The sequence below is a fragment of the Melozone crissalis genome, unplaced genomic scaffold (genome assembly GCF_028551555.1).
Source record: "Melozone crissalis strain CALT ecotype California unplaced genomic scaffold, PUWL_Pcris_2 ptg000014l_1, whole genome shotgun sequence".
Taxonomy (NCBI): Eukaryota; Metazoa; Chordata; class Aves; order Passeriformes; family Passerellidae; genus Melozone; species Melozone crissalis.
Genome location: NW_026535792.1, coordinates 19,864,482 through 19,888,222, shown reverse-complemented (window position 1 = coordinate 19,888,222; position 23,741 = coordinate 19,864,482). Strand labels below are relative to the sequence as shown.

Sequence of the window (23,741 nt, the reverse complement as noted above, 5' to 3'; positions counted from 1 at the left end):
ACATCCCTTCTCAGTCTTCTCCAGACTTAACAGGCCCAGCTCCCTCAGTGTCTCCTCATCAGAGGTGTTCCATTCCCCAAATTATCTTTGTGGCCTCCACTGGATCCACTGCAGGAGCTCCACGTCTCTCTGTACTGGGGAGCCCAGAACTGGACACAGCACATCAGCAGGGCCAAGCAGAGGGGCAGGATCATCTCCCTCAAGCAGTGAAGAGAATGGTTTTGGATCTGCTGACAAAATGAATCATTAAAAACCTGAAGGGCTTGAGGGAAGAAGATAAGTTTTCAGCCCCAAGTAGTGAACCTGAGGAGGATGGAAACAACACAGAAAATGCACAGCAACAGCTAAATACACATCAACTGTTTAGACAGTTTTCAAATTAAGATCTGAAAGACGCATATTGTTAAAGTAAAACGTCATTTTATTTGTTTTATTAGAAACATTGCACAGAGAGGCAGGGCTTTTCACAAGCACGTGTGAGCCCGTGCCTCCTGGAGGGTTAGTGTCTCTGCATACGCTGTTAGGAGCTTTGGCACAGCCAAGCACAGCTGCCGAGAGGGGCATGCACAGCGCAGGGCAGCAAACTGCAGCAGGGCTCTGGCAGGGAAAGGGCAGCTCAAGGGTAGCTAGGAAATTCAGGTTTTCTAGGATTACAGTAAAATGAAGAGCAAAAAAGGCATTTCTCTGGACTTGGGTTTCTTCCATCACAGTTTTCAGTCCTCTCCACCACACAGGTTCAGCAGTGCCCTCTGGTAATCCCCTTTTGTGTCTTGCTGTAAAGCAAGGAAAGAATAATACAAAATACATGTCAGGAAACAGTCATAAAATGGGTAAGCATATGAATTATATTCTAAACCTGTGGGAAGTCTATGAGTCACACTGAAGCCTTCTCAGCCTGGAGGAGACTATCTTGACTGAGTTTTACTTATGTGTGAAGTGAAATTATTTGATCATTCTTGCAATACAAATGCAAGGCCAAGAAGAGAAATTTGGGTATGAAAAAAGAGTAACACAACAAAGGGAAGCTGAAGGACTTGATTCTGCTCTGTCTCACTGACCACTGCAAAAATCATGCACCAAGGGCACAATTTAAAAAAAATGCTAATAATCTACAATTGACACCTTCAGGAAAAGATTCTGGGTTAAGATTTTGACTCAGCTTCATCTACACAAGGAATAATATAGCATAAACTATTGTGAGGGTGAAGATCAGCTTTGAAACAGATTCACAAGCTCTTTACTTATGCCCCAAGTTAGACAAAACCTAGCACCTGTAGCTCCTGTCCAATCACAGAAATGGACAAAAGTCACTAGCTAAGGAGCCTTCTCCTTGAGCACTGAAATGGAGTATCAATTTAGATGTTCTGTTTTCATTCAGCAATCACAGAACAATTGTCTCTTCTTTCGATCTGAGGATAGGGACTGGTGAGCAGAATTCTCTTTCAGAACACATCAGCTGATTGCACAAAGCTCACATACACTGTCAAGTGGCTGACAGGAACTGTACCAGCTGTAGACTGTGAAGATAAAGGTGGGTTTTCCCACAGTACATAAATAATACAATATTCTCTCTGTGGCCACTAACACACCTCCCATGAATTCTAGTGGTACCATGAATCCAATGAAGACTGCTACAAAGGCCCATGATGTAAAACCAAAGATGAAAAACTTGCCTGGATGAAATAATAGAGAGATTTTCCATATTTCCTCTTGAATTCACTCTTGATTTTCAGCATGTCAACCTCGCAGCGGGACACCATAATCCTGATCAGGACCTTGTCCCGGGTCCCCTTGCCCTACAAGCACACACACATTTAGAGCTGCAATAGCTGAAATGTTACCATTAATTCATGGTAGGACAGCAAACTACAAGCAACCAAGATGAGCAATAAAAAATAAAATAAATCTTCTAATGTAGATCATTATTATGATGCAAGAATCTGAGCATGAATGTACCTGTCTCATCAGCAGTGTTTAACCAACCTGCAGTCACAAATTTAGCTTAGACTGCAAGCAGCACTTTTGGTTCACCAGCTCTTCCTGGAACTGCCTAATGCCTCTCACCAGGTGTTTCTCTTTATTCCTTTTTCCTCACAAAATATTTTGAGGCCAATTTAATATCTTATTTTGGTATTCAATAAACAGCTTCTTCTGCTATCAGCTCTTGGTTACATGCAAAAGATGTGTCTAACTTTGCTAATTATAATCATCTGGTCTAATAAAGATCTTTATAATGAAACTCTTTCCTACATTTCCCTATACCAGAGAAATCTGAACAGATAATCCAGGCTGGTAAGGGTTAAAGAATGCTTTTGAACAATATTAAGTAATTTATTCACATGCCAGTCACATTTCATGTGAACAGAAGTTTCTAACAATGACAACAAAAAAATTGTAGAGAGAAAAACCAGTCTTTCCTACCTTCATGGAATCATACAGTCTGTCTGCAAAATATAGCTGCTTGTTCTGAATGCACTGGACTGAAGAGAGAGACAAGAATAGTTAAATATCCTGCCCATCCACAGGACACAGAATACTGCAGCTATTTTTAAAGCTATGATAAGTAGTCAAAATAAGCTTTTCAGCAAAAGTTCCTCCAAAAAGGGGACACAGAGAAAATATTTTTCCTGACATGCTACTTAGAAGTAATTTGGTTGAGCTCGTGACTGAACCACAGATGCTCACATTCTTAGGAAGGGTTTCCTTCCATGAAAATGCCATAATTTCAGGATTGTATAATTTCAGAATGCTGGCCCTCCTCCACAGCTCCCAGTTCATGGTTCCACTTCTAGAAGCAATCTCTCCTCTGGAACTCTTCTTGTATACTCATCCATGAGAAGCCTCCTTTTCAAGGCTGAGCTCTGTCTATACTCTATTTGCACTAGACAGTTCTCAGTTCACCCTCAGTCTGAAATGGATTTCCCCCTTAAAGAACTCCCTCTTAAACACAGTGACATCCTTGTCATCTTCACCACATGGCACAGTCTTACACCCTGCCTCCCTATTTCAGAGAACTCAGTGTCAAATCAGCTCTTCAATTAGCCCCTACCACCCTCACTGCCTGCCTGTCTCCCCCTCTCACACACACATGCTGCTTTCTCTCCAGCCTAGGTGGGTACTGAACCATTTCAACCTTCTTGTTTGCTTGGGGAAACAAACATTAACCCCCTCTGTCAAATAAAAGTGGAACTAACAGCAGGTCACAACACACATACATTTGAATTTTAACTGGAAAGCAAAGTTTATATCTTGCAGAGGGCAAAAATAAGCTTCTTCTCAGTATCTGCAATATCCAAAAATACACCAGTGGATCCAACAACACCAGCATGCCCAGCTAATTTCTCATCCAGCAGGGTGAATCTAGGTCCTACTTTATCATGATACATTGCAAGAGCCCTGAAAAGATCCCACATAAGGACAGTCTATGCTTCAGGGTAACTTACCAAGATTAAGGAAGGCATTCTCCAAATCTCCCTTAACCTCCTTCTTGATGCTCTCCAGCATATCATATGGGCTGTAGCTCTTGTACCTCTCAAACACTAGCACAGAAAAGAAAGGTGAAATCAAAACCAGACTAGGAACTGGCAGAAACAACCAACCAAAGCATGAACACAGACACAGGAATGTAGAGACACATAATTAATAAATATCCCTGCAAGTCCTTCTGAGAATCTCATCTTAAATACAAGCAGAAGTTTGTAAAGGTCCCATGCTATGGCCTTTTTGTTTTCCTTGAGCACCTCCATAATCTGGGAAAACACCATCTTAATCCTGTACTGCATTTTTTGAAACAACAGTGACTTAAGCTCTGAGAAGTCTTCAAATGGCTTTTCTCATCTTCTGCTTTCCAGCAGTATCAGAGCTGCTTCTGGGTCTTCACTGGCAGATTTAAGTACATGATATAGCTGAGCTACCCTGGCACAGAGCTAAAAGCCACAGGGCTTCTCGAGGTATCCTGCATCCATATTTTCTAGGTTTGCAACATCTTTGTTTTCAGGTATGTGCCATATAACTGAGCATTGTTACACCTGTGTAAAAAGGAGCTGTACACACTTAAAATGTGAGATCAACACATCCACAGAAATAACTAGATTTAAAAAAAAAAAGAACACCTTGGACATGAATTAAGATTTATGAGATCTCTTATGTTTTTGAGTGCTTTTCACAATAATTTCAATCATACATGGAACAAAATCATTACCATTTTATTATAACTTTCTCTTACAGGAAAAAAAAAATTCTGTCTCTTGAATAGTACCTTTCTGCAGGTGGGGAACACTTCTTTCAGTCATAATGTTGATCCACTTGGGGACATCAGTTCCTTTTCTCTTCACACCAGCATCATAGAGGTCCTGGGGTTAGAAAGAAAAAGAAAAACACAAAAAATCAGGAGTTGCACAAGAAGCCATTGCAAATGTAGACAATTTTCTAATTGGAAAAACAAGCACTACTGGAACTGTGTCTGTGGGAGAAACACACAGGGACACATGGTTGAGCAGGTCACCAGAACAACAATTTGAGGATCTAAATCTGACACTAAGACTAATTGCTTTGTATTCACCTCTGGCTACAGCTTTACTCTGTATTTAGCTCTGTTTACCTCAGCAGAACTGCTCTTGACAGATGCAGATGTAACAAACAAGCACTAACAGCCACCAAGCTCACTGCAATGGATGCATTTCCTTTTGTTAAAGGCTCTCTCTCTTCAGGTATCTAAAAGAAATACCAGAGAGCTTCTGTATACTGGGTAAGGAGTCTGTGAAAACGGATCCCTGAAGCATCAGGATTGCAAGTGGCAGATTCACTGACACCATGCAAACATTACTGTGCAGGACAATCTGAAATGCACACACCTACTTCACAAATGCTCTCCACTTCCATGTTTATGTTCAATATCCCCCAAAGCCTGACCAACTGGAGATATTTCATGGTCACTACCAGCACTTACCCTGGCATCTTGGTCAATCAGCTCATAATCAATCACAGAGGTATCTTCACACCTTTTGCCCTTCAAACAAGATATCAGTATTTTAGAAAGGTTTCTATGAAAGTAAGCTGTTTGCTATGCATATATTCAGGATTTTTTATTTTTTTAACCTGAATTTGCTAAATGATTAACTGCATACTCCACCCCCATTACAAAGCTAATGCTGTAAATGCTGCATTTCTGTTAAAATACTTTGCCCTTCAACATTTGAATATTTCCCCCCCCCCCCCAAAGGTTGGTGAAAATACAGGGGAATTTAAGAGTGCATTTAAACCCAATGGTTTCACTGGCAGCCACCCCCCAGGCACATTGGAGAAAGTGGGAAACTGAACAGCCCTACCTTGGCCAGGGCAACCATGAGCTTGCGGAAGTCACCAGATGTGTCTGATATGATGTCCTTTTCCAGCTCTGTCTTGTACACTAGGAAACAAAGAGTTCTTTCCAGGCAAAGGGTAGCTCACAAATACTCCTTTACAAGAAAAAGGGCTGCTAATTACTGTGTTTTATGCACATAAACAGCTACAGTCTAAGTCAGGTGTGGAGGACAATGAAAACGAGCCCACTCTTGCCTACATCAAACCCAGCATTGCTACCAGCTAGTCATGAGGTCCATGCAATCAGTGTCTCATGGAAAGCTTACCAAAATTTTTATTTAGACACAACTTGTATTAGTAGCAAATAGCCTTCAGTCTGTTTGCTATCAGGCAACAAGATGCAACTATATAAATCACACAAATATCCAGAGCACCAGTACAAAACAGCAGAGAACCAAAGCAGATTTGAGTTTGATTTCTAATAATGAAATTCACACTGAGGGAAATTTATTCAAGTGATTTAGTGTAAAAAACATAGTACATGGAAACTTGCAAAGTAAACTCACTTTCCCTGTAGACTCTGTTGATTTCACTGAGTTCCTGGTTTGTTCTGGAGCAGATGATTTCAATGAGTGTGTCTTCATCAGTTCCCAGCCCCTGCAACACAAACGGGGCTCACTTAGGAGCTAGCAATGAACAGGAATGCCTAAATGGTTTAAAAACATTTTATGGACATCTCTTCTAGTGGCTTAGAGATCCTGTAGATGTTCCCTCTGGGCAATGTGCATCTGCTTTGAGTGGCAGTGACAGTGGCCTCCTCACCAGCACAACTGGAGAACGTCTGCTTAACATGGCCTGTGTGATTTTTTTCGATCTACTGGGAGCACAGGAAGAAACTCCAGTCTTATCCTCCTGCTAGGATGCTTTTTGTTAAGCCCATCTGTAACAGAATGTCACTTTGCAGGCAAAAATGGGCATAGTTTCCCAGAGGATTTCAAGAGAAGTAACATCCTGGGAAAACGTCTCATGCAGCAGTCTTGAATGTGGGGAAAATGGAGGCCATTATGTGGCAAAATACCCTTTGGGTAAAATGTCCCCCTTGAAGGGGCAAGAAAGTGGGACAAACCAAAAAATAAAAAAAAAGTAAAAGAGGGGTAAACCCCAGTAATTTTATTAATATGACTTAAAGCTAAGAGAACTAGGAGAGCTTTCTACACAATGGCTCTAATAAGCATCTGGGAAAAAATGAAGACTAGCAACATATATAATTTTCTAAATATTGTTGAAATATTTTCAAGAATGTGTAATAGAAAAATAATGAACTCCTCAGTGATAACTTTGCTTTCCTCAAGCAAACAAATGATGCCAAAATCATAGGTTGTAATGCTCTCTGTATCAAGCCAAACTTAAGCTCAGGCAAATTCAGAGCATTGAGAGGTTTTGCTAATTCAGACCAGGTCAGGAGTAATGGGAACTCCTTGGAATCTGGGAAAAACAACCCATGGAGAGCATAGAATATTCTACATTTGGGACTAGTGTGAGGAAATTGCTTGGTCTTTAATCCCAAACCCCAGACTCGTCTGAGTCACAATAAATTATGGGTAGGCTGTACTCAGACCAGGAGAGGGCAGCATCTGATTACTCAAACAGGGCATTTGGCCCACAGTTGAAGAGTTACCATCTCCATAGTGGGTTGGTTTTTTGGGTTTGGGGATTTAAGAAGTTTTTTTGGGGGGGGTCAGGGTAGTGTGTGTGTTTATGTGGTGGAGGGGGTAGTTTTGTTTTCTTATTCATTAAGTCCTTTTTAATCATCTGGAGAAGTTAATTAATTAGTATTATTGACATGTTCTAAATTTCTGACATAACTTAGTACTTGTCTTTTATTCTTAAAAAAAATCAGTTTGAAAACGATGGCCCTGGATATGAAGTCCATGTTCTTTCCCGAGACAGCAAACATCAGATCCACAATGTTAAATTTCAAAGCTTATTTACCTTCATGGCAGCTTTCAATTCAGAGGCATCATACTGTGCTGGTGTCTTCAGCAAGCCCAAGATCACTGCCTCCAAATGACCTGAGAGAGCAGACTTGAGTGCTGCAGAAAGTTCCTGTAAAATAGATGGGACGATGCACGAAAAGAAATTAAAGCTCACTTCTGATCTCCAGAGAACTTAACCTGCAGGGCCTTAAGTCTCCAAGCCTGCAGCAGTGTTTCTTACACAGCTGACAAGAAAACAGAAACATAAAGAGTTTTCTGGCTGTGAAAGCCTAAGAAAGAAATTAGGGCAAAGGAATTATTTTCTAATCCTCTGAATATAAGAAGTGCACCAGTGTCTGACACAGTGCTGGAAAGCACAGTGCCGGCACATCTAAACAGCTTCACTCCAGTCCTGAAGCACTGATGCTTTGCTGGAGCTAATAAGCACAGATGGATCTGAGTTTGTCTCACTGTGGTCACTGCTGCTCCATCACACTCCCACAGTTTTCCCAGCAGCACTGTATTTTATGTGGTTTTCCTCTTATCCCAGCCCTTTACTGGCTAAGACACTGGAAAATTGACTGCACACTTATTCCACTGTAAGGCCCAGTGCCCAACCAGCTAGGTGAGGAGATAAAAAATCATCCCTGAGCACTGAAAAATTATGCCTCTCTTCAAGGAAACTATCAGGAGATTGTAGCCCAAATCCCTGTGCTTAATTGCCAGTCAGCCCTAGAAAAAGAAACAGTCAGGGATGTTCACTGCAAAGGATGCAAACCTGCAGCAAACACTCAGATCCTCTTAAGGGTTTCAGATGCAACTTGAATTATGCTAGTATCAGCTTCACTGTAGCAGTGTATCAAACCAGGACAGTTACAAAGCTGAAATCCCCAGGATCAAGCCTGGGGTTCACACAGATCCATGAATTCCCTAAGCTGAAGTCAATCTATAGCATTCAGAAGGGAATTGCTGCATTTCAGGTGCTGGTTTCTCACCAACAATCACTGAGCTGGAGAGGCAGGGGAAAAGGGGGGAGGGAGAGTGACCTCAGCTGAATTGCAGAGGAGTTTGTGCCAGAGGGATAATGAACCAAGGCATTTAGTAATTTCCAGAGTCACCCACTTAATCCAGGGCACTAATTTATGCCAATACTGAATGCACCTCCTGCATGGACTGACCAAGGGAGGGAACGGGGGGTTTGGGGCATCTGGCTGCTTTAGACCTAGAAACAACCACCCCATGTGGGATACAATGCTCCAGCCTTTATTTGGGTGAAAATGGGTTCTTCAGAACTGCCACAGGAAAACCAGCACATATCTCTGTAATAAATTTTAAGGAACAAGTTGCCCAGAGAAGTTGTGGCTGGAAATGTTTAAAAGGCCAGGCCAGGATGGGGCTTTGAGCAACCTGATCTAGTGGAAGGTGTCCATCTCAGGCACCTACAGTCCCTTCCAACCTAAACCAAGAGTTTCCATCAGACACTGCTCATCCCAAAGGAGTTTAAAGAGAGGTAGACTATGCGACATTTAAAAATTATGATCTACTGATAGGTCCTGCAACACACAAAGCAAAGCAGCCTAGTACAGCACAACACATTGCCAACAAAATCTGCACAGCTGCTGGCAAAGAGAACCATCAGACACTGTCCCTAGAAGATATACCTACGTGTCTTTTCACATCCCACTTCCTCCTCTCATGTTTATCTGAGTGGTTCCTACTGCACATTTCCATTGTTTATACGATTGTTTTATTCTTTGGCACTTGTTAAACTTCTGATAAATTCAGTTTGTTCTTGGGTCGCAGCAAGGGAAAAAAGTGAGAGAGAAACATGAAAAAAGTTGCAGATTTTCTTGACTGTGCATTTTTGTGGTCATGCAGAACATTTAACAAAGCTTTAAGTGACACATTTCATGCCTGGGGTCCATTTCTGTGCAGATTGTCCCAGTGTCCCCAGGGCAGGATGTGCAGGCGTGTGCACACATGCTCGTGTCCAACCTGGCTGTGCCTCTATCAGTCATGCAGAAAAGCTGCTCAGCTCCCAAAACTTAACTCTACATTTACATTTGGGCTCAGATGAGTATTCTGGGATGCTACTTGAGGACTACCATTTGGGGTCTGGCAAACCTGGAAGAGATACATTCATCATACTCTGAACTCGATAGAAAGTTTCCTCTTTTTCACTGGCATAAAACTTCAAATATGATAAGATTCTCAAAACTTCAAAAGAGAAGAGCTCTTGCCTCCCAGACAGCAAGACTCATTTTGCAGAATTCTGCACACATCTTTCAGATTTCTCTCCATCAATGGATCAGTACCTAAGGTATTTCTGCCAGGATAATTTTTAATGACAACTCATTACATCACTATTCCACAGCTGCAGTGCTCATAGCACAAATGACTGCAGTGCTTTCTCAGCTAAGCTACCTGTGTGAACAGAAACAGAACACTTCCCTTATGCTGCGTTGTCTTAACAAAATAAACAAAAATCCAACACCCCCCAAAAAATATAAACCAACCAAAAAAATAAAACAATCCCCTAAAGCACCTCTCTTTCATTCTCTCCTTCAAATGGAGGCACTTCATGCCAGTGACTTCAGTAATTTTAGCACGTTTCACCAGGGAATCCTGTGGATCCCAATGTGATTTCTGAAGGTGCTAGGAAACCACCATCTCCAAGAGACTGCAGTCCCAATTGTGCATATTCAACATATTTCAAAGTTCTACCAGTCCTAAACTGTGACAGCATGGACAAAGTAGATGCATCTTGAATTTCAGTGAAAAGACAAACCCTGAAAAATCTAATTGTCCAGAAGAAAAATATCCAATAATTATTATTTCTTCATATTTTCCTACCTTTTTGGTTCTCCTCTGGTAGGCAAAAGCAATGTCCTGCCTCTGTTCATTGCTGCGGTTTGTCAGGATGTTGATGATGGTGACCTCATCCACACCTACAAAGACACAAGACAGAAGGTTAAAAAAGCTTTCCTGTCCCTGTTCCTGTATCAGGATGCTCTGTCTGCAGCAGAGCTCAGCAGCTCTCACTAGTTAGTGTTTATCCTGTCCTGGCTGTGGGAAAAGCCACCAATTGGAGTCCAGACCTTGGGTGGGATGCAGGTCTTTGGACACATCTCAAAGTCTGGTTTGTGACCAGCTTTACCACCCTGCCTTGTGCTTCACTTACGTGTCTGTGCACTAGTTCTCAAGCACTCAGAATTCTGCAAAAAGTTGCTCATGAACACAGACTTTAAAGCTTGCACTTACTAAAGCCTATCCTGTCATCCATTTTAGTGGAATTTTTTTAATTAAGACTTCTTGATAAAGCAGTTATATTTTCTGCTTAAGCCATTTAATCCACCACTCCAAACATGGAAATGGGAAAATAAACCAGTATATTTAATTCAGTATGTTTCAGAGGCTCAAAAGACAGGAGGGATTTTTGACACTGGAAGAATTAAGTATTTGCTACTACTTTTTGAAATCACTGGAAGATCCATGCTGAGCTGCAACTGGCACACCTAGAGGATGTGGATGCTCAACTCCCAACTTATCTTTTAAGAAAGTGAACTACACATGAGTGAAGGTTTACTTTCAAGTAAACCATTCCAAATCTATGCACTTCAGTGCAACTCTCAGCTTTTGAGGCAAACAGGTGGCTCTAATCTAGAGGTCAGAACAAGCCCAGATCTTCACCTGAGCTCTCTGTTTAATGAAAGTGTTATGAATCCCTTCTTTCACACTTGCACACACATCAGTGTAAAAGATGATTTCTTCATAAAAAACCCCAAAAAGTAAGGATTGGATCAGTAGCTACCAGCAGGACTCAGATCCCTGCCAGAATCCAGCTCCTTTTCCCTATTACCCAAAGTAACCTGAAACAAAGAACTGCAACAGGTGTTATAAAAATGAATCATATACAGTAGGAATCTTGCAAAAAACCTTCTAGCCATTAGCTGCAGAGTCTAAAATTATAAGTCTAATCCAAAAATTCTCTCTCTTTCTTCACCACATTTTTCATGATGAAATACTACATTTGGTAGCCTCCTGTCCCTAGCTTGTGCTGAGGCAGACCTACATCAGTCCTCTTATTCACACAAGCTGGGCCTGCAAATGATGCCATAAGGTCCTGGAAAGCATAATGTGTCTAAGTTACAAACTCTGACTTGCAAACAGGCTGACTGCACATTTCAGCCATAATCTACTCCTGCACATTTTAAAGTGTTCCCACATTATAAAAGAAAACAAATTCTCCCTGTCCAGAACTGGCCACACACAGACATTGAGCCTTTCAGCTGTTGCAGGCTCACAGTACAAGCCAATGTCTTAAGCTTTTTAATAAATTCTGAATTTAAAACATTCTTGGCATTCAAAAAAGCAAATGACATTTTCAAGTTGTACCACAATTGCTTCAGATTAGAAGCCCACAAATGACTGACTGCATCCAAGTTTCTCATACAGATGCCATGGAAATATGAAGTTAACTCATGGCTCTGGCTTTCAGTGGAAAGTCAGGGTTTGTACTTCATTCTCACTGGGGAATCATGCTGCACACACAGGATGCTGACTCACAGCTGCTGAGGTGGGGCACAGCAGCTCCAACACTTTCCTTTGCTGTTTGCTAAAGTCTCTGGAAGCTTCAAGGCAATGAAACAGTTTATTTTCAAATTTATTCTGGCTAGGCAGATTTTATCCCTGCATTTCTATCAATGGGAAATGGAAAGAAAAATTCTGCTTAATGACAGCTTTTCTTGTTAAAGAGGCAAGTGGTGGCATTGGTAAGATCACAGTGTTGGAACTCAGTCAACAAAAATGAGGAAATGAACATAAATGGGGTAAGAGGGAAAAATTTAGATAAAACAAGACCATAATTTCAGTTCTGCTATTTTGCTTAGCAAGGGTTCACCAGACCCAAACCGTGTTGCAATGAAATATTTCTTTAGTGACAGTTTTGATATTTGGAATATGTGACTGATGCAGTTTGGTGGATTTCAGGCACAGCCCTCTCTCACCAACAAGTTTACTTCATAATCTTACAAACTCTATCAGAAGTTATGGGCACCTAAACAGAAGATCTTTCTCTAAGATTGAACTGACTGATTTACATGTCATCATTGTTTTAGCAATTTCTGGATGTAATGAATTTATTACAGATCTATGTTCTAAGCCCTTTCCTACAACAAACCTCTGCCTGAAGTCTGCCAGCCATGGAATAAAAAAGTATCCCATGAGTCCTCAACAGAAGGCTGCAAGTAACAAATATTCACAACTTAGTCTGACAAATTATTTAACAAGTACTTGAGACACATAAAATGTCAATGCTAGGAAATAATTCTGAAACAGAAAAGAGACACTTCAGTAGTTGTGTTTGCTACAAGAAAAAAAAGAAAAGGAAATCTAACATAAGCTCTGTTAGTGCCCCTCTAGATAGTTTCTCCTGCTTAGGTTCATGTACATCAGCTGATCTATACACAGAGCACACTAGAGCATTATACAGAAATTAAGCAGCTTCTTGTCCTATGCAGCAAAAAGCCAACATTTACAAAGGACATGCCAAGGCACTAAATGAATTTGCTGCAGAAACACAAGAGCAAAAAAAAAGAAACTTAGCCATGGCATTTATACCAAAAGGAAGAAGCCAGAACTGTAACAAGTTATTTGTATTATGCAACCTCTAGGTTGAACAATTGCTAACTACAAGGTTTTATATGACCTGCAGACATTTTTGCACATCTCCCTTCCTAGGCTGGTGGATATATATAAACCCCTGCAAAGGGCTGGACAATCTATTTGTGCAGTATAGTTTTTGCAGGTAGATCTAAGCCCAAATAGACAAATCACAGTATTTCCCAGAGGTCCCCACAGATGAACACATGGCTTAGCAAACTCTGAGGAATTATCTGAAGAATTAATGCTGAAATATTTAGATATTACATAGAGCAGAACAGTCACACCCTCTGCCCTAGAACTTTTCCCTAAACCAAATATACAGCTGTTGCTCAGGCAGTAAAATAAGTTTTGGCCATTTTATAGAAGAATCACTAAAATGGAGATTCACAACTCTAATTCTGGGAGTTTCCATTACCATATAATAATTACCACAGAATTATTTATAAGGTAACTCTCCCAGGCTGGCCTGCCCTGATGGCAAACAGCAGACTTCAGGCTCTGTTTATATAAGGTATAGCCAGAGATAAGACTCCACAAGATATCACTTCCAAGGCAGTGCTATAACTTCCAAGAAATTGGAAAGACTGCTTTGGTGAGTGTGAAATACAGGCCCATTAAAGCATGTACAAACCTCCATTTTCAACACAAAGAAAGCCCAAGGGCTTTATTTGAAGAGTTTATGTGTGTCTTTTATCCTGTAGAGAGTAAAGCCTCCCAAATGGTTCTTACATGCCTGGGTTTTTTTTAAATTTTCAACCACAAACCAGCTTGCATATATATTTACAATTCACCTCTCTCACTGTTTTAACATGAACAAGTTCTCTTCACTCTGTGAGAACTTACATTGCTTATTTCTACTTCCCACATCCAATGCAAACTAAATGCCAGAGAAATAGTGATACTTCTAGGAAAATGGTAGCTGCTGTGGATGTAGACAGTCTGTTCATTATGGGTGTTATATTTTTATAACTACTACTCAGATATTTCCCAGAATTATTTTAAAACTCATTTTTGCAGGTAGCTCTTTACATAAAAACCAGTTCTTGCCTGGATGAGTTGGAATTTTCATTGGAGGAAAACCCTACATGTATTTTAGAGAACTCACATTTTATCAAATATTCTGAGTTAGCAGATGAAAATATCCTGGTCCAAAGCATTCAAAGTGCAAGGAAACAGTACCTGGAAGAAGGGTCCTAACACTCTCATACTTAATTCCCCACAAGAATACTTCCATTGTGAGATTCTTTAGGGTGGAAATCTGGGATCAAAACCATAAAGAGATTTTCCCTTTAAAGCCACCTTCCCAGAATAAGTTCTGGGTAACAAACTAATAAGCAGAGAGAAGCTCAAGCCTACAAACGTGCAGGTCCATGAGTAAGTTCCTTATTATTCCCTCAGAGAGTTGAAAATCATCTCTCTACTGAAATGTTTCCATGTAACTTAACTGCACTGCTTAATTTGCTGAGAGAAAGTGGAAAGAGAACTTGAGCTTGAGTTTCCTGACTGGAAAAGCTTTTGTACTGCCTAGGAGATTGCAATTTCCTTTTGCAGTAATTAGCACCTTGAGAGTTCAAATGTGTCAGTTTGTACCTACCCTGAGAGTCTCATGGTGTATTTGAAATGTCTAGATTTGCCCTACAATCAGAGCTGCAAAAAATTATAAAGTCTAGACAAAACTCTCTGCTGCAAAACCTGATTATAGATAGAGATAGATAGAGAGATAGATAGATAGAGGGATAGATAGATAGATAGATAGAGGGATATAACTCATCAGGGAATTTTTTTTAAAAACAAGAAATAATAAATTATTCAAAATCAGAAGCGAATCCACTCTAATAAGGAATTTCTCTAGTTAAATTAAGTAATCTTGTGAAAGAAAGCCTTGTGCTTCTTATGGAGGGGATATATTTTACATTTTATAGCAAGTCAAGCACATGCTTTGCTAGCACTGATGGAAGACTTAGCATTTCTTTCTGATGAGAAATTGTTTGGCTTTTAAATTTCTCCCTGACACAAAAGCAAAATTGTTGCTGGTTCCAGCTACGCCCAGCTGCTGCTCCCCTGGCCTGGAGCAAGAGTGGAAAGCATGGCACTCCCTGTCCCAGGACAGGGGCACAGCCCCAGGAGTGTCCCCAAGGCATCCCTGCAGGGCTGCACTCCACACTCCTGCTCTCCTGATGGTTTCCATGCACCAGAGGGAAGCCTGTCCAATAACCCAGCCCTGACAGGCTCACACTGCCCTGCCCTGAAATACTGCACACTCATTTCAGATACTAGTTTTTGGGACTTTCTTTGACCCCAAATTAATACAAGAGGAATGATTATTTTGTTCAAAACTCAGGATAAAGATGTTCAAACCAGCCCTATGCCACTGTCTGGAGGTGAAAGGAGAAAGAAACGTCCAAGCCAACAATCCAGTAGAAATCCATGTTTCAGAGCCCACTGCCAAAGGAGCTGACACTTCATTCTCAAGTGGCAGAAAAGAAGAAGAATTTGAAGTACTGATGAATCAAGACAGGAAAAAAAAGTGATAACCTCAGCAACTCATGGCTGCAAACTTAAAAGCATATTCAGAGCATGCACTTAGAGGGTTCAAATTCTAACTTGGTCAAGATTTCAAGGAACCCAACACCTCCCAAAGTAGGGATCCTTGAGTAAGGATATCAAGATGTTGGTGTTGAGAGCCAGTCTTGCTCTGGTTTTTGCAAGCCAGGCTTCTCCCTTGCCCCAGGGCCCACCTTTGGTCTTGATGGCCGTTTCCAGGGCCGCAGCGTCGCGGTCAGCATCAAAGTTGGAGTAGGCCTTCACTGTGGCATATGCACTTGGAGGGAGAGAATGCTGCAGGGAAAGGAACAAAAACCACAAAAAACCCTTCAGAGTTCAATCTGCAATTAATGAAACACATTGGTATTTAGCCCAATGTTTAAATGCAAGAACTACCAGCAGGTATCTGTGGAAATGGAATTCTCCTAAGAACCACTGAAGCCTCTTCTGCTCATGTGTACTGCCAGAAATCCCCTCACAGCCATGCTTACAGAATATATACAGAGAGATATTGTATTTATTGCAGCAAAAACCCAACACCTTCCAAGTTTGCTCACTAAACATCAATATTCTAAAATCCAGAGTTTTCTGGCTAGATCTGAGGGAAAATTACCACAGAAAGGTAGTTTAGATTTGAAGTCAATATTTTACTTTTGATTACAGGCTACAGATAATAAAGAAAAAAAAATGAAATTGAAGATTAACAATGATAAAGTCAGAAAAAGCTTTGTGCATTGTCTCATAAACTTTAAAGATAACACACACAAAAAAAATCTATTTAAGGCCATAATTCTAGGAAGCAGAAGTTATTAATATTTTTTTTAAATTTTTGGCCTCCAGATCCTTGCTTTAAGCAGCATGAGGCTTGCAAAACCAAATGACATTTCAGATTACCACTGCCAAGAGTATGAGGATTTGCAGGCAAGCTCACTTAGTAAACAGATGCAGCATTTTCCAAGTTACCAGATTTGATCAGCTGTTTATCATGGTCCTCTCTGAGGATTAGAGCTGCAAACAGAGGGTGACCAGAACAGAGATTGAACTCTTCTCAGCTGCTTCAGTGTGAGCTTGTTAGCACCTCCCAGCGGAGGGTTAAATTAAACCACGGCTTCTCATACAAGTAGCTGGGTAATATTCACAAATCCCACTCTGCTGAGTTCAATTTAGAAACCTAAACCCCTGGCAGAGAGGTAGTGCTACTAGCACCTGAAATTGTCACAGCCATTTCCTAAGTGAATGAACAACTAAGCTTTCTTGGAAAAGATCCCCAGAAACTTTTGTTTCCATCTCTAACTCCAAAGGGAAGCTGGGTTCATGAACAGAGCTAAGCTATCCTAATATCCCTGGAAAATATTTTTACATGCAAATTTTTAAGAGGAGCACTTTGAACTAAGAAATTCCATGGTTTCTGACTAATTCTGACCCTATCCCTGTAGAGGTCACGCTGTTCTGTACAGATTCCTCTGGCAGCTGCCCCTGTGCCTCCTGGAGACAATCTGTTTTGTGCTGTGGAGATGGGAAGTCAAAAAAGCACCAATAAACTGAATCATTTTCTTTTGTCTCTTACCAGCAGCTCAGAGCAGCAAAGTGGCCCCAGTTTGGCCCAGAGCCACACCACAAAACACAGCCTTTGCTTTTAGTGGCAATGGAAACAGTAAATGGAGACATGCAATGCAGCCTCAGAGAAATCCGTGTGCCTGAGAGATTCCCGAGCCAGGCACCCCCATCCCGGGGCACTGCTCACTGACCTGCACTCTGCATCATCTCAAACAAGTCCCCTGGTGACCCCAGCAGAGCTGGGCACCTCTCCTTCCACCCAGCTCCAAGTTTTTGCTGAGTAATTTGGATGGAGTTGTTTACTGCAAGGATGATGCCCACACTAACAAAACACACAGCATATTTGCAATCCGGTGGCCATTTCTCCTCTGTCCCTCCACCCAAGGCATGCACCAAGTCAGACTGAGTTTGTCTGACACCTGGCAGGTCTTATCAGGGTGATTGCCTTTGAAAACCAGCCATTTCAATTCCAAGCTACTCAGTTACTCTGGTACACTGCTGTACCACAGTACTCTGCGTTGTCAGACAGAGCTTTCAAACTGACTTTCCATTTAGTTCAGTATAGAATTCTTTTCAATGTGGCAGTAAAAGTCCAGATAATGTGCAACTGCACCACCTGTCTGGGTCAAACTAAAGCAGAGAAACTGGTTTTCTCCCTATGCACTGAGTGGCTTCAGAGCTCCTCTACGTGCTTTACTTCCTCTGAGCTTGAGAAATTTAATCCTATTGGGAAACATGAGGGAGAAACAAATATCACTAACAGCTTCCGAGGCTTCATTTAACCTAAAACACCAGGACCCTTTCACCTTCACCTAAGTATTCTGAGAATCTTTCTGTACTCTTGCAGAGGGATCCAGAAGCTGGGAGCACCGATCAGCCTCAGCTCCATGGAAGGAAAAGGAAAATGAAGCAATCAGGCCCTTCATCTTCACTCAAATCAGTTCCTGTACCACTGATGCAGAGCACAGCACAGCACTGGGGCTCAGCCACAACCATTCCATACCCTCAAGGTTAAAATTTTAAGAGAAAAATTGCTGGCCCAACTGCTGTGTTTAACATCAGGTAATTTGCTAAACCACTGCTCAGAGGAACTGCTCTAATGCTGCAGAGCTACACAGGGCAGCTACTCAGTAATTCTGGATTCCAGCTTAGAGCACAACGAGCTGCCTGAGCCTTCTGACACTGCAGCAGGATTTCTGAGGGAAATGCTCCATGGAACAGTACTCAAATCTGACTTTTGTAACTACTTGCAAGAATCAAGGAAGAAGCATTTCTGCCCTAGAGAATAGATTGCTTAATTATTATTCCAAAAGTAATTCTCCATTGAAACACACATCCATGAAAGCTGAAGACTTGACTGGTTTTGCACTACAAAACCAGTTTTACTGCTTACCTACAGTGCACGGGCCAGTTCTTTGCAACAGCTCTTCCACAAACATAGTCTGGTATAATTAATTTCACAATAAGTACCAAAAACTGGCAAAACATTTGCTTGTACCAAGCTCAGACCTGCAGCTACCAGCTGTAAGATTTATATGTGTAGCAAGCTCATTAGGAATGTGATGAAATAATGCATGGATAGGATTCACTTCCTCTTCAGTGACAATCACAGAACCACAAATCCATGGCATGATATGCTGATACCACAGTGGTACTCTACCATCTAACTGCAACTGAAGAAATTAAACAAAGAATTTGGCTTTCTGGTATTTCAATAAAACTATAAACCAAGTGCAGATGTGGTGAAAAATACACAATCAAAGTTAAAACAGAAAATGAGAAAATAAGTTTGAGAAAATAATTTTTTTCAAGAGCTAGTTTGGTTTTGGTGATAACCATTACAGGGAATAGATCCCCAATATTTTTGTTCTCATAATGTTCTCCATTTTTCACTGGAAAAAAAATCTGAGGGTATCAGTAAAAGCAAACTCATTTCCATCTTCTGTTCTCATCCTTAACTGACTTGTTCCTTTGGAAGGAAGAGGGACACAGATGCAGACATTGTTTGCCCTGTGATGTCTTTGATGAGGCCCAGCAGGAGGATACTGGATTAAATCATGTAACACCATTAAATCATGTAACTGTCCTATGGTTTACAGCTGGCTTGTGGATGAAAACTGATCACTGCTGATGAGGTTTTCAGCCAATAAAAAGTTTAAGAGATGTGTGGAATCTTGTAAACTGTACAGCTCAGTAAAATTGTTTGTGCAGAGTCCTGTAAAAGGAACAAGATGAGACATTTCAGTAAAACAAACTTTTTTTGCTTAGATAATTATACTTACATCTCCTTCAAGGCTGAGCTTGCTTAGAATTTCATGTACAGTGGACATCTTGAGAGAATGCTGGAGGAAGAGAGAAAAAAAAAAAAGACAAAGTAGATTTAAATATATTTACATCAGTGTGTTCCACCAGTCCTGAAGCACTGCAGCACCTCAAGTGACACAGTCCAGTGGATCTGCTAATAACAAGCAGGAAAGAAGATTTAAGAGTGCCCAAGCCACATTAATAATGCAGCAACAAGAGGACTTCATTCCATTGTACAATAAAAATTCCTTAAACGAGCATTTCTTCTGCATTTTAAATACTCAGACAGGAATTTGAGAAATCTCTGCCTCAGAAACAGATTGCCTAAGTTGACAACTCAGTACCAGGAAAATTACTCAGAAACATTATAGCTTGGTCCAGCTCAAAGTCAAAGAACAGCAACAAGTAGTAGCATTCACATGCCCAATTCCTCAAGTACTCAGGAAATTCAGTGGAATTATTTCTTTTCTTGCAGGCATTTAACAAAACCATAACCCCATTTAATCTTTAACCCTGGATCTGGATCTTGTGGTTTTGTTGTAGCTCTCCAGGACAAACACAACTTAGTAACAGGATTATCAGAGATGAGGTAGTAAGGACTGGATTAAAAAGAAGAGCCATTGTGGCAACTTAATATCAGTGCTCCATTGCCACGACCTGGATAACATCTTCCTTGTAAATGCAAAAAACCAGGGAAAATCCCAGCCCTGAGATGGGTTATATACATGGCAGAAATAAACACTGATGTGATAAACTTATGTTACAACACTTTGCCTGTATAAACTCTGGATTCTGGTCAGGGAGCTTGCCAGAGCTGTATTGCTGTTTCAGTGAAAGGGTCTCTCAGCTAAGGAAAGCTTTTCCAAAGGTTGTAAGCCAGGGGCAATATTTCAAAGGCTTGATGCATTCCCCAAACCCTGCTCTCAGATTTCTGTAGAGAAAGGACAGACACTGCTGCTCACGCTGCTACCCAGGCACCCAGGATGCACCTGCAGCAAACATTATTTGCTGTTAAATGAAAGCTTTTTTCCCAGCACCTCTACAGCCCAGCTGCAGAGAGCACCATCAAACAGGGAAAGGAGGTGGCTCAGGAGAGGACAGGAGCCCTCTAGGCCTTTCAGCTGGATTTCAGATGGTTTCAATCCTCCAGCAGTCACTGTTCTGACAGGATGGGGCTTTCCCCAGAGGAACCAACCTCCTCTCCACTCAATGACCAGGTAAGGGCTTGGGGAACCACAGAAGCTTAAAATAGTTTCTTGATAATGGTGATCTGGTTAAAACTCTAGGAAAAAGTGTTTTGTTCTTGTTGCTGTTTTCTTTGTTTGCTTTTTTTAACTCCTGTAAGGAGAAAAGCAAAGAAAGTTTTTGGCAAAAATAGCTAGTGCTACAAAAATAAAACACAGCAGCAAAATCACAGTACATTTGTAATGTAACTGCTGCTGTCTCACATTTCCTCATTTAGAACCCAGAAAGAGAATCTTCTATCTTCTGAAACAATCTAGGTTTAAGCAATAAAAGCAACTTGACTTCTAACAAAAAGTAGGATTCCAGGGGAAGAAAAGACAGAACGAAATGACAGTCATGCACTGGTATATTTGAGAATAAATGTTTTGTTCAGGGCTAAAATCCAACTCAGGCCTTTAAAGACAGCCTGCAGAAGTTGTAATAAGCTGTTACCAGCTGTTGGCACTATAAACCATGCTGGGTGGAGGGGACTCATATATATTCCTGAGTTATGAAATTCCTGATGTTTACTCTCCATAAAATGAAGAGCCTGTGAGACCTTTGTACTCTGATAGTATTTCAACTATTACCAAAGATGAGCAACTGAAGTCCTTTAGTCTTGTCACAAAGAAAACACCAGTGAGAGCTGAAGCAAAGCAACTGCAGCATAATCTTTCACATGAAAAAAACCCAAATCACCGAACAGCTTTTTGCAAGACTACTGCTTCTAAATCAATTAAAAACCACACTGAATCAGGTTTCTTGGAACAAAAGACTTGATCAGAGTCCAGGAACAGAACTAACACACCCTCACATAGAGCTGGAACTCCAGGTTCATATCACCAGAACACAACAATGCTATAGCAACTGACTGCCCATCAACAGCAAGCTGGCTGAGGAAAAAAAAAGGGGAGTTCTTGCAAGAATCTTTGCAGAGAATGATTTTTTTACCCAGAGAACAAACACAGCTCTTGTCACACCCTGCTCTGTAAAGCACTCGTATTTGAGAACAGACTCTCACTGTTCTCTGAGGAATTGATTTTATCTGATGTAGCTTTGACAAGTCCTGGATGGGTTTGAACACGTAAAGAGAAAATACTTGCACTAGCCTGCTCTTCCTACACTGGAAAGGAATCAGGTTCTACCTTCCAGCTGTAAACTAATGCTTCAATACCTTAAGGCAAGTTTCTACAACCAATTTCTAAATGCACATTACACAACCCTCAATCATATTATTCTGCTAAAACAGATGGCATGTTTTGACCTCAGTCCTCCCAGAAGGCACTGGTTTACAGCTCTGTTACTATACTGGCCCAGTCTCTATTCACCAATTTATCCCTGAAACTCTTTGGTAAGGGAAGAACATGAGTTTAAAAGCAGCCCCATATCTTGATTTCCAGGGCCAGCTCCCACACATTATGGAAAATCCCCCTGTGTTCCATGGAAAAGTTTCAGGTATGCACAAACAACGGCATTGCTCAATCAGCAGAATTAGCATTTTAAGAAGCATTTATTATACCAGGCAGAGATATGAGCAAAGGGTGTTCCCAGACATCTGAGCCAAGGAAACGGCATCCCCGGAATGAGAGAATGGAAACTCTTCCACTTGGAGCACATTTGTGTCCAAAAACTAGGGCAAGCCTGCTAACAGAGAGGAGGGAGAGTGAGGAGGACCTGCAGCATCAGCTGTAAATGAAACAAGGGCTCAAAATCATTCATATATTTACAGTGCTAAGCAGGAGTACAAATAGGCCAGGCTGCATCTCCCCAAATCACCCAATAAGGGTTAGCACATCAGTTAAGGCCACTATTTGGAGGGGGGAAAAAAATTTTCTTTAAAGAAAAGCATTTCAAAACCCATTAAACTGCTCTTCCACTAACTACTTGAACCATTTTCTTCCACAGACATTGCTAATAACTCAGGAAGTTCCATTCCAGGGAGATACCATGCACATACAAAATAAAGGACTTTTGTTTCTTCAACTCAAGTTATTCTCACTTTTGAGACTTTACAAGAAAACCTCTTTGGGTTTTTTTTTTTTTGGTTCATCAAGGCAAACTATACCAAATGTTGGCCAATGGAAACTCTACCCACTAGGGCTGTTTATCAAAACCAGCTGTAGTAGCAGAAGGCACACACAGGGATAAATCGCTCAAGGGCACACTGGGTCCAGGAGTCTTTCACTCTTGACCTGTCTGTCGGGGTCTGCACCTCTGTGCACCTATAGCATTGGAATGGGAACATAAGAACTGATGTTAAACTGAAGTAAAGCTGCCACGTATAAGCACACAACCCACTTCTGCATGACTGCGCTGAAATCATTTCACTTCTCTATCAGTTAAAATACCTGGCAACATTCCTGTGCCCTGCCTCCCCTCCTCACGGGAGGGGGAAGCGGTGTCCGAGCTGACTCACGGCCCAAAGGCAGCAGCAGGAGCGGCAGGGTGGGAGGCAGAGCCCCGCCCGGGCCGAGTCGGGGCTGCTCGGGGGGCGCTGCCCACCCTGCCCGGCCCTGCCCTGCTCGGCTTTCCTGCTGCCTTTTCCCGCTGCCCGTGCCAGCGGCCGCACCCCGGGCGAGAAGGGAAAGGAAGGGAAGGGGCCGCTGTCCCCGGCGGGCTCGGGGCTCCGCCGTGCCTGCGGAGCAATTCCAGCCTCGCCCCAGCTGAATGGACACCAACAGCCTGGCCGGCCGGCACAGCTCCTCGGCAAGCCTCCGCACCGAGGAGCGAACTTACGGTACCATGGTCAACCCAGCCGAGCCTTTGTGTACCTTAACGACGAGCAGAAATTACTGTCTGGGCAAGTTTGGCGAAGTTTGGGACAGGTTCCTCTTTCCTGAGCGCTGTCGCCACACCCAGAGTTGCTGCGGGGCGCACGAAGCCGCCCGAGGGCTGCCTCGCCCGCGGCCCCACCGTCCCAACGTGGAACCGAGCACGGAAAAGTAACGGGCGGGCAGGGCCGGAGGAAGGGGAGCCGGGCGCGGGAGGTCGGCGGCCGCCGCAGCCACCGCCCCGCTCCGCATCCTGTCCGCTCCGCTCCCCCCGCAGCAGCGGCGGCGGCTCCCGCAGCGCGACCCCCGCCCGCAGCCCGGCCCCGCGGCGCTGCCGCCCCCGCTGCCGCCGCGGGCTCACCTGGCTGGGGCGGGCAGGGCGGCTCTGGCGGCGGCTCGG

General features: G+C 42.2%; 1 protein-coding gene across 2 annotated transcripts; it reads right to left on the bottom strand.

Moving 5' to 3' along the window:
- Nucleotides 1-421: 421 nt before the first annotated feature.
- ANXA2 (annexin A2) lies at nucleotides 422-23,741 on the bottom strand. 2 transcript variants are annotated; one of them, XM_054272785.1, is made up of 13 exons: nucleotides 23,703-23,741; nucleotides 19,325-19,384; nucleotides 15,680-15,779; nucleotides 10,131-10,225; nucleotides 7,294-7,407; nucleotides 5,868-5,958; nucleotides 5,328-5,407; nucleotides 4,949-5,008; nucleotides 4,259-4,352; nucleotides 3,444-3,539; nucleotides 2,422-2,480; nucleotides 1,670-1,796; nucleotides 422-769 (listed from the first exon to the last, which is right to left on the bottom strand). In XM_054272785.1, exons 2-13 carry the CDS (start codon nucleotides 19,370-19,372, stop codon nucleotides 714-716), a joined length of 1,020 nt encoding a protein of 339 aa, XP_054128760.1. In that variant the 5' UTR covers nucleotides 19,373-19,384; nucleotides 23,703-23,741; the 3' UTR covers nucleotides 422-713. The 2 variants fall into 2 exon arrangements, with proteins under 2 accessions (XP_054128760.1, XP_054128761.1); XM_054272786.1 differs by lacking the exon at nucleotides 23,703-23,741 and adding an exon at nucleotides 23,342-23,386.